At 35.9% G+C, this 10,986-nt stretch overlaps 2 protein-coding genes across 2 annotated transcripts; both read left to right on the top strand.

The window, feature by feature from the left end:
• Positions 1-471: 471 nt before the first annotated feature.
• On the top strand, positions 472-3,885 carry LOC148580730 (uncharacterized). The gene is made up of 2 exons (XM_088492276.1): positions 472-3,020; positions 3,105-3,885. The coding sequence occupies exons 1-2, from the start codon at positions 478-480 to the stop codon at positions 3,883-3,885; spliced, it is 3,324 nt and encodes a 1,107-aa protein (XP_088348402.1). The 5' UTR covers positions 472-477.
• Positions 3,886-4,405: 520 nt separating this feature from the next.
• On the top strand, positions 4,406-7,562 carry LOC148580729 (uncharacterized). Its single transcript, XM_088492275.1, has 7 exons — positions 4,406-4,904; positions 5,015-5,262; positions 5,340-5,543; positions 6,111-6,203; positions 6,294-6,401; positions 6,489-6,899; positions 7,533-7,562. The coding sequence occupies exons 1-7, from the start codon at positions 4,406-4,408 to the stop codon at positions 7,560-7,562; spliced, it is 1,593 nt and encodes a 530-aa protein (XP_088348401.1).
• Positions 7,563-10,986: the final 3,424 nt, after the last annotated feature.

The following is a 10,986-nucleotide window of genomic DNA, read 5'->3' as shown; positions in this document are numbered from 1 at the left end:
ACTAAATATGATTATACTCTAATATCTTAGAATTTTATTTGGTAGCAAACAGATTGAAGTTTTTGGTTAAAGCTTCCAAGTGGATTTTGTCAAAACATTGATCGTGCCATGGCAAGGTACAATATATACTTTTTCTTTTCACTTTATGATTATACTATTAATTCATGTGTAGCTCCACCTCGATTGTTTTGTTAGTTTTGAAGTTGCAATTTAACTTAATATTTATGCACAATAAATTCTTTGTTTTCCTTTATTTGTTTTACTTCAATGAGTTTCTAGTAAAATGTTTAGAGAATTACTTCTAAGATTAGGAACTATTTCCCAACCTAACTACAAGGCTATGAAAGTCCTTTTCATTGCCTATTCCCCTTATATTTCATAACACCCTTCCTCCTCTATTCTTGTTATCTTCACTTTGCGACCCCTTATAAATTTTCCTCCTAAAAAATTTATAAATTATCGGTTAGGTTTTGTGATATGCCGAAGGATTGGATGGATCTACCGAGGTATAGTGAAGAGTATATCAATGGTGTTATTAGTTTCTTAGACTTTGCATACTCTGAGGGAGAACCAGAAGGACAACAAATTCAATGTCCTTGTAAGAGGTGTTGTAACATTGAGTGGTATAGAAGAGATGTGGTATTTGACCATTTAGTCGCTGATGGATTTGTTAAGGGATATAGAACATGGATTAATCACGGGGAATGGACAATCCCAATGGTGGTTGATGATGACACGGATGATGAAGAAGGTGCATGCGATGACATCGAAGGACTGCTTAATGATGCATTTAGAGATGTGCCTCACGCTGAGGGTGTTACTGTAGGCCAAAATGAGGAGGCTAAAAAGTTTTACAATTTAATAGATGGGGTAAGTCAAGAGTTATACCCGGGTTGCAAGAAATTTTCTACATTATCTTTTACCATCCGTCTGTACTTATTAAAGTGTTTGCACGGTTGGAGCAATGCATCCTTCACTTCCCTTCTTGAGCTATTGAAAGAGGCAATGCCTGACATTAACATACCTTCATCTTTCCATAAGACAAAGGCTATGATAAGAGATTTAGGTCTAGATTATAAAAAAATCGATTCTTGTCCAAATGATTGCCTCCTGTATAGGAAAGAACTAAAGGATAAAAAACAATGTCGTGTGTGTGGAACTTCTCGATATACCGAAAATTCTAGTGATAATAGCGAGAACCAACCTCACAAGAAAGGTCGTCCTATTCCTGCAAAGACTCTGAGATACTTTCCTATAATTCCAAGACTTCAAAGATTATTTATGTGCTCAAAGATGGAAGCTAGTCTGAGGTGGCATGATGAGGAGCGCGTTAAAGATGGGACGTTAAAGCATCCTGCTGATGGCCTGGCATGGAAGAACTTTGATGAAATGGATGAAGACTTTGCAAAAGAATCACGCAATATTAGACTAGGCTTGTCAAGTGATGGGTTCAACCCATTTCGTAGCATGAACATTTCATGGAGCACGTGGCCTGTGATGTTAATGGTATACAACTTGCCTCCGTGGATGTCCATGAAACCTGAATATTGTATGCTTTCTTTGCTTATTCCTGGGCCACAATCACCTGGTAAAGATATTGATGTGTATCTACAACCGTTGATAGAAGACTTGAAGTTGTTGTGGGAAATAGGGGTCGAAACTTATGATGCATCAAAGAATGAGACCTTTCAAATGCGGGCAGCTCTTTTGTGGACAATCAATGATTTTCCTGCATATGCTATGTTGTCTGGGTGGAGTACAAAAGGAAAATTGGCTTGCCCTTGTTGCAACAAAAATACCCCTTATCTACAACTAAAACATAGTCGGAAGACAGTTTATATGGACCATCGTGTCTTTTTACCCATGGATCATCCATGGAGAACCAATACAAGGTCTTTTAATGGGAAACAGGAATTAAGACCCCCTCCACCTGTTATTGAAGGAACGGAAATTTTTGAGATGCTACAAAATGTTGAGAATGTTTTTGGGAAGAAGCAAACTACATCAAATAGTTTCCCATGGAATTGGAAAAAAAGATCAATTTTATTTGAATTGCCTTACTGGCACAAGAACCCACTGCATCACAACTTAGATGTCATGCACATAGAGAAGAACATACTTGATAGTGTAATTGGAACTCTCTTGGATATCCCAGGCAAGACAAAGGACCATTTGAATGCTCGATATGACTTAAAAGATTTGGGGATCTGGAAAAATCTTCAACCAAAGGAGGTGAATAATGGCAAGAGAACAAAGTTGGCAAAGGCATGCTTTTCTATGACTGCTGCTGAGAAGTCAATTTTTTGTGGCGTTTTGAAGACAACAAAGCTACCTGATGGTAGTGCTTCTAATATATCACGGTGTGTACATCTAGGAGAAAGAAAAGTTTCTGGGTATAAGACCCAGGATGCTCATTTTTTGCTACACTATTTACTACCAATACCGATTAAAAGCATCCTTCCGGATCATGTGGCCATTCCGTTGATTCGACTAAGTTCCTTTTTTCGTCGCTTGTGCAAAAAGTTCATCACACTGGAAGAGATGGATCGACTGGAGTTAGAGATTGTGGAAACATTATGCCACCTTGAGAGGATCTTTCTCCCTAGTTTTTTTGACATAATGGTTCATCTTCCAATTCATTTAGCAAATGAGGTGAGATTGGGTGGTCCAGTGCAGTTTCGTTGGATGTATCCTCCAGAAAGGTACATGTGTACATTAAAGTCGTATGTACGCAACAAAAGTCGCCCCGAAGGTTCTATTGCGGAGGCATATCTGGCTGAAGAGTGCTTAACTTTCTGCTCAAGATACTTGCATGAAGGTGTGCGAACAAGACTTAATAAGCGACCTCGGAATGATGATGATCTTAATGACGACGAAGTTGTGCCATCAAAGTTGTTTTCTAACAAAGGCCGTTCGTTAGGCGTGGGAAATGGAGAACCAATTAATCTCGATGACATTTCAAGTGCTCAAGCCCATGTGTATGTATTACACAACTGTGAAGAAGTCACAGATTATGTTAGGTAACTTAATACAACTTATGTTTATTCACTAAATCAAGTGCATTTAGATTTTTGTCGATCAAACATAACTATTTTTAACTACAGAGAGCATGAGGAAGAGGTTAACAATCACCGAGGAATGAAATGGAGAAAAGCAAAAGTTCACAGTAAAACCTTCTCGCAGTGGTTTGAAACTCGGGCAAGGGATCCAGATGTGCCTGTTTGGCTAAAAGAATTATCACGAGGTCCAAGCTCTGTTGCAAGAAAATTTTCTGGATATATAATTAATGGATACAGGTTTCACACTGTGGAGCGTGAGGCAAGGAGAAAAACACAAAATAGTGGTGTCAGATTAACTGCTTTAACTTCAAGCTTTGCAAGTGCTAAAGATAAAAGTCCCATTCAAGACACTGTAGCTTATTATGGCAGACTGTTTGAGATAGTAGAGTTAGACTATTTTGGGCATTTTAAGGTAGTATTATTTCGGTGTGAGTGGTATGATGCTGGGAGAGATAAATATGGTCTTACATTTGTTCACTTCAATAAGAAATGCTACCAGAATGAACCCTTCATACTAGCATCTCAAGCACATCAATGTTTTTATGTGCAAGATCCATATGAACATAACAAACATTATGTTATGGAAACTGTCCTAAGAGACTTATTCAAAACAAGTGACGAATCTGAGTCTGAGGCCCGTCAAACCTTCTATAATGAACAAAACGAGCATATAACGAGCCCTGCCATACCAGCTGATGATGGTGAACTTATTCTGGAAAGCATTGATCTACGACCTACAGTTATTGAAACGGTTCCTCAGGTGACTTCTGCCCAAGACTATGAGGCAGATTTCATTGGAGATTCTGATTCTGATGGGTCAGCCTAAGCAATTTATTGCTTAATATGTACATATGTATAACTAATTTTTCTCCACCTTTTTATTTGTAAGTCATCTTTTTGTTTTAAATTCTGAAGTTGTTAGTGTTTCTTATAGGATATATCACTTTGTTGCTTATATTAACTCGAGTTAACTAATTTGTTTGTGTAGGAATAAAGAATTTATTGATCTTAAAGCAACATCAAGTAAGAATTTGCTTCGTCAATTTGAAGCCAAGAGACAAAAGATTGTAAATGAACGCAAGCAATATGAGATGCAAGGTGCAGCACCTAATGACAAGGAGGAAACTATGCCAAGGTTGGATGTAGTCAAAAGTCAAAAAGAGTTGAGTGCAACCAAAGGAGTGAAGACTTCTACATCAAAGAAGCTGGATTTTACTCATTTACAAAGCACACTCGATACAATAAGAAAAAGGACTGATTTCAAGCCTAAAACCTTGGAAGTACAGCCGAGCCTTCCTGTGCAACAGCCAGAAAATAAAAAAAGAAAGCATCACTTGACTGTGACTATGGCTGAGAAAAAAAAGCATGAAGTGCAACGTAAACCGTCAACACAAGGCTTGAATAATTCTAAGCTTATAAAGGTGGGTGCAGATGAACTTAAAAGGAAGCTCGATGCAATTCATAGTATGAATAATAGCGTGCCAACAAGTGTAAGCCAACAGCAGAGTTGGGCAAATTCTACTCAGCCTACAGTCAACCAAGGGCAGCAACAGATCATTCAATTCACACATGATAGGACTCAAAAAAGGCAAGATGACACTACTTTGCCTAGTTCAAACACTACCCCACAAGCTGAAGATTTAATGTCGAAGCAAGATGGATCAAGAAAGGAAAAGAGCAAGCCAAGGGTAAGGGCTACAACTATTGATGAATTCTTAAAAGAAAATGGGATAGTTGTAGAAATTGACGGACTAAGCTCTGAACTAAGTGATGATGTGGGAGATAGCTTGCCACTTGATGAAAATTATTATTCACATGTGATGGAGGACATTGATGATGACGAAGGTAAGAAATTTCTATCAAATTTTTTATATTCTTTTGCAAATCATAATGCTTAATTTTTCAATTGGCATCACTAATTACTCCCTAATTTTTTCCCTAATGCATGAAACTAGGAGAGCCAAAGAAGAAGAAAACCCGCGAAAAAACAACTTGCAAAGAGATTTATGCAAGAACTATGGAACAGCGGGAAGAAGTTATTTTTGATATTGGACAGCCAGTAGGACCCACCGATCAAAGTGTGTCTAATTTAACTAGTTTCATTGGCACAATTGGTAGAAATAAAAAATTTGTTAGTCTTTTATACACTAGCTGGCATGCTGTAACTCCTAAAGCTAAGAAATTTATGTGGAACTACGTTAACGTAAGACTTTTCTATTATTATTGAATGTCAATTTTTTTTAAATATAGGAAGGTGCATATAACAATGTTAATATGCAGACCAAGTTTATCCTCCCAGATAGTGGAGAAAAGTGGGTGATCCAAGCAATTCGGGATGCTTGGAAGCGGTTCAAGGGAAGGATTAAGCAGAAGCACTTTGTTCCCTTTGATACTATCGAAGATATGGTGAAAAATCGACCGACACAAGTACCAGAAGGTCATTTCATAAAATTGATATATTATTGGAGTCATCCTACAATCCAGGTAAAATAGTTGGTACTATAATTACAAATATATTACTATTTGTTAAGACATAAGAAAAATAATGAAAATTGGATTGATAATGTGGGAATCTGTCCTCTCTCATGCTGTACAAACACATATTCTACCCTAAATTGCAAATATATTATTACTGTTTTGATTGCTGCTAGGTTCCTAAACTGAATTGAATTTTCTTTGGATATATTTCCTTTGGTGTGACCTGAAAAAAGTAACTCTTATCACTGTAATTGATGCTGCGTCCTGTAAGAAATTCTATAATGTATAAAGCTTTAGACTGCTATTCTATTTTTGCTGAATTAAATTTTTTTTTGGACTTGGAAGCAGCAGGTAATTAAGTTGGGCGTAATTAGACTACTATTCTATTTTTGCTGTGATTCTGATTTGCTGCAATTCTATTTTCTGTTCTGTTTTGTGCAATTTTATTTTCTGGAATTTTATTTGGTGCAATTATATCTACTGCTATTTTGTATGGTGTAATTTTGTTTATTGATGCAAAATTTAATTATATTGTTCTCTGTTTCTATGTGCTAACTTTTTATTCAATTATAGTCAATGAGTGAAAAGAATAAGAAACACAAAGAACACCAAAAGTTTCCACATCGCATGGGGCCAATTAATTTTGGAAGAGTACGAGTGGCTCTGGTATACTTATTTAATATTCGTGCTGGCATTTGTTTAGTTAATTTTAGTTATGTTATTATAGTCTTACTTATTTAAGGCTTTATTTTGTAGCGCGCGACAAAGGAAACAAGTGACGAACCAAAAAGGTTTGAAATGTTTATTGCTACTCGAACAAGTCGGAAAAGGAAGGAAGTTGATCAGGAAACACAAGATGCAATTGTATGAGAGTTCATTTAATTATTAATGATTATAAATCAAATTCGGGATACAGTAACTAATTCTATTTTAAATCTTTCTTCTAATCAGGAAGACTTCCAAAACCGGCAAGCTGCTGGTGAAACAGATGAGGAAGCTTTTGAGTCTTTATTTGGAAAAGACCTACCAGGTCGGGTTAGGTGCTATGGAAGATCTGTTACACGAAGTGATTTAAAAAAGCATGCAGAAATTTCTGAACTCAAGCAACAGCACCAAGAGCAAGTCACATCTTTGAAAGCTGAACTTGGAGACATGAAGGCCAAACAGCAGCACCAAGATGCCAAACAACAACACCAAGAGGCTGAGCTTCATGGATTGCGAAACATGATTAAGTTACTAGTTCAGCGATCTGAACCTGGAATGAGGCCGGAAGAAATTGAGGCTTTGTTACAAAACGCCCAACACTCTCCAATTGATGCAAATAGCGCTCATGGATCAACTCATATTCCAAACATAGATATGGTATGAGCAGTTCTTTCTTATTCCATAATATTTGTTTATATATTGTTAATTGTTAATTAGGATTCTGAATATCTGCCGTTGAGTTTAAAATTTGTATTTGTTAGAACTTAGGAGGCTGCCAAATCTTTTTAATTTGATTTGAAATTTAAGGAGCTGTGATTTGGTTTCTCTGGTTTTGTTTTTTCATTATGTTATTTTATTATTATTGTTATTAGAGTGGACCAATATTTGTGGCTTCTATTGTGCTTTTGTGTTGCTCCAAGATCATTGTTGTGTTAATATACTATTGGATACCCTGTTTTGGTGCCTCCAGGACAAAGTTTGAGCTTCTTATAATGTTAAAACCAAAAAGGAAGAAAAATGTTATTGCTGTCACTTGCACAATGCACTTGAGTTTCTGATTTTACTTCTCATTTAGTATGAAGTTATGTTATGATTCGGTTTTTTATGTCCCTTATGATAACTTATAGTATCCCCTTGAATGTGATTGTTGTTTTAAGCAAAAGGGTATACAGTTTTTAGTTTTTAGTTTCTATGTTCCAATAATTTGAAAATTTTTAGTTTTTAATATGCTAATTATTTTTTTTCTTGTACTTTTTCAAAACATAATTATTTTTCTATATAATTATGCAGGCTAATTCTGAAGATGTGAGTGAAGATTGAGATGCTATCATGATGGTTTATTAGCAAAGATGGAGCTAGTGTTAGAAATTGAAAGATGTATGATTGATGATGATGCCTTTTATTAGAAGATACATTTGAATGATATAATATTTTGGTTTTTTCTATTAGTTTATTAGTAGTAAACTCTAAGTGTGTGGTTTCATGCATATTTTGATTTATATGAGTATACTTATTCTAGTGTGAGATGTATGAATACTTAAAATTACGATCATCTCAATATTATATATTCATTATATAAATATATTTTGTTTCAGGATAATTTTTATTATTTAAAGATTATTGTATGCACAGTATTATTATATATATGTATCTGTTTATTTTTATTTTATAATAATTAACTAACTTAATTAAAAATATAGCATTATATATATAATTATATATATTCTCAAATATTAGATTTAAATAAAAATATTATTAGAAATTACTGTTTATATATATATAAACAGAAATTTAAAAAAAAATGAGGGACAAAAGGCTACACTTATATAGAGTAGCTAAAGGTATACTACTTGTTACGTTTATAAAGTGATGCAGTAGTCCTGAAAAGTGTAGCCTATTCTTTTGAACTCTGGTAACCACTAGTGCTGAAAAGCGTAGCCTTTGGTCCTAAACAGCATCACTTAAAAAGCGTACCCTATTCTCAAAGGCCAGAAGCGTAGCCTTTGCTACAGAAAAGCGTAGCCTTTGAGAATAGGCAACACTGGTTTAGTCATCCCCTACAAAAGCGTCTCTGAAGCCTAAAAAGCGTAGCCTTTGCCTAAGGCATCACTTTTTTTCATTTTTGACTACACTTTTCAAGTGTACCTGAATGGGTATTTTTCTTGTAGTGTTTACCTACTTGAATGTTGTATTGGATGGTAATGGCTTTGGGAGAGGTGTTTCTAATGTCCGTGCAAGCTCCACTCTCTAATGCTTTTCCTTGACAACTTCCACCTCTTTGCGAGCTTCTTCAACATTAACCTCGTCTTCAAGTTCAATGGGAGAGGATTCAATTGTGGATAGAAATTAATTGATTCTTGAATCCATCTCTTGATCAACCTCCTCAAAGTCTTCAACCATGATATGCCTTGGAGGTTGTACACCCTCCTCAACATCAAATTCAAACATCTTGGAAGGAGGCTCTATGACTTGAGTTTCCTATGGAGGTTCCGCATCTACTAAGTCCTTAACCACTTCCTCTTCTTCTATAATTTCGGCTTTCTCCACTTACTCTAGTACAAAATCGAACTCCTTCTTGATGTCGTTTAGTGTAAAATTGTCTTCAATGATGGAGTTCCCTCTTGTCCAACCTTTACTAATTCGTCAACTGCTTCATCTTCAAGGGTCGCTCCTACCTCCACCTTTTGGGCCTCCTCTTGCTTCTTTTGAAGTATGAATTCATGAAACCGATCCATTACGTCCCTAAGACGATCCCTTCTCTCTTGTTCTGTGTCAATAGCATAATTGGGATCATGTTGCTCTTGGATTGCTGGAGATGGGTGAAAAGTAAGTACACCAGAGCTTAGGGGTTGAGTATTGTGGGTAAAGGATGGATCCATATGGGATATAAGAGCTTAGAGAGTAGAGGTGAGACTGGTGAAAGTAGAGATGAGTGTGGTTTGAAGCTCCTGTTGCCCTTGACGAATAACACTAAAGGTATCATCTATGGGAGCTTGGGGTGGATAGGAGGGTTCATTTGGTGGGAGAAAGGGCTCATAATACGAAGATGGTTCTTCTTGATAAGGATATGGAGATGGTGAATATTGAGGTGGTGGTTCTTGGGGGTAATTGCATTGGAATTGGGGTGGTTCTATATATGGTTCATATGGTTCATATGGTGGTTGGTATGGTGGAAAAGGGTCAGGGTCATATGGAGGTGAATGGTTGTAGGGGGCTTGTGAGTATGGTGGTTCAGAGCTATGTTGAAGAGGTGGTTCATAAGCATATGGTGGGGCTTGTTGGTAACTACAAAGGGGTCCACCATATCCATCGTCTTGGTACGTATCTTGGAATGGTTGTTGCTCATAGTAATTTGGTGGAGGTTGTTGCCAAGAGGATTGATCAAATCATTGTGGCTCCTCCCATCTTTGATTATCCCATCCTTGATGCATGTTCTCATTGTAGCTTCCATTCCCTACAATATAATTTGAACCAAACTCATAGCGAAAGGGGTGAGAATTCATAGTAACAAAAGAAAGTAAAAACAAAAACTAATAAGAAAATAATGAGAATAAACTCCTAAAACTAGAAACAACTAACAAAGAAACGAAAAAGCAAAATTATTCACAATATTCACAATAACCAATAATAAGGCATACGTTTGCAATTCTCCGACAACGGCGCCATTTTGATGAACGGAATTTTTTGCTAGTAAAGAATTCACAATAAAGTCTCATTGCTAGTATAGTTTCTAAACCACAAAGAATCCTTTCATATAAAAAAATTTGTTTGTCACTAAAGCAAACCCAATAAAATTAAACCGAAGTATTTAAACCTCGGGTCGTCTCTCAAGGAATTGCAGGGAGGTGTGTTACTCATAATTATTTATGAGATTATATCTTTTTGGGGTTTTATGAATAAGAGAACAAAAAAAAAGTAAATGGTAATGAAAATCAAATGATAAAGAGATCTTGGCAAGGTTTGGTAGTCAACGATCTCTATCCTTATCACTAACCACAACATGATATTTGCAAGGATCAATCCCATTAAATCATCCTCTAACTTCGTAAAGGAAAGTCAAATGAGCTATATCAATCCAAGTCCATAAGTCCTAGCTCTCCACTAATTCAATTAGTGAGAACTAGAATTAATGGCTCCAATCATCAATTACTTGGACATTAGTAACTCAAGAGTTCCTAAGTTACCATCCCAAGCCAAAAACACAATAGTCTAAATTAAAAACCTCCAAAGCATTTCATCAAACACTTGGAAGGCACAAAATAAAGACATAGAAAATTAATAAGAGATTATTAAATTTAAACAACCAATTGCAACATCAATGAAAACAAATGAAGGAAAGAGCATTAAACATAAAATACCTCAACTTGCATTAATAAGAAAATTGAATCTAACATGAAGAGTTCATAAACTAAATTAGCAAAATAAGAAATTCACAAAGGAAAATAGATGACTAAAGTATAGAATCAATAAGAGTAGAAGAAACCTAAATTGAAACAAAGTAGAAATCTGAAATTAAGAAAAGCTAAACCTAAAATCCTGAAACCTAGAGAGAGGAGAGAGCCTCTCTCTCTAGAAAACTACATCTAAAACCTAAAATTATGTGAATGAATGTTGTGTTATAAATGAATGAATGATTTCCCTACTTTGCAGCCTCTAATCTGTGTTTTCTGGGCTGAAAACTGGGTCCAAACTCAGCCCAAAATCGCTCCCAGTGTTTTTTGAGATTTCTGCACGTGGCACACGT

The sequence above is a fragment of the Arachis ipaensis genome, chromosome B10 (assembly GCF_059453495.1).
Source record: "Arachis ipaensis isolate K30076 ecotype BB chromosome B10, ASM5945349v1, whole genome shotgun sequence".
Lineage (NCBI taxonomy): Eukaryota > Viridiplantae > Streptophyta > Magnoliopsida > Fabales > Fabaceae > Arachis > Arachis ipaensis.
This window is presented reverse-complemented; position numbering and strand designations above follow the sequence as displayed.

Excerpts from the sequence above, each read along its gene's own strand:
- LOC148580730 (XM_088492276.1), top strand. The coding sequence starts at position 478 with ATGCCGAAGGATTGGATGGATCTACCGAGGTATAGTGAAGAGTATATC. Across the intron at positions 3,021-3,104 it reads GAAGTCACAGATTATGTTAG|AGAGCATGAGGAAGAGGTTA; the intron begins GTAACTTAATAC and ends TTTTAACTACAG.
- LOC148580729 (XM_088492275.1), top strand. The coding sequence starts at position 4,406 with ATGGCTGAGAAAAAAAAGCATGAAGTGCAACGTAAACCGTCAACACAA. Across the intron at positions 6,204-6,293 it reads GAAGAGTACGAGTGGCTCTG|CGCGCGACAAAGGAAACAAG; the intron begins GTATACTTATTT and ends TTTATTTTGTAG. Across the intron at positions 6,402-6,488 it reads AGGAAACACAAGATGCAATT|GAAGACTTCCAAAACCGGCA; the intron begins GTATGAGAGTTC and ends TCTTCTAATCAG.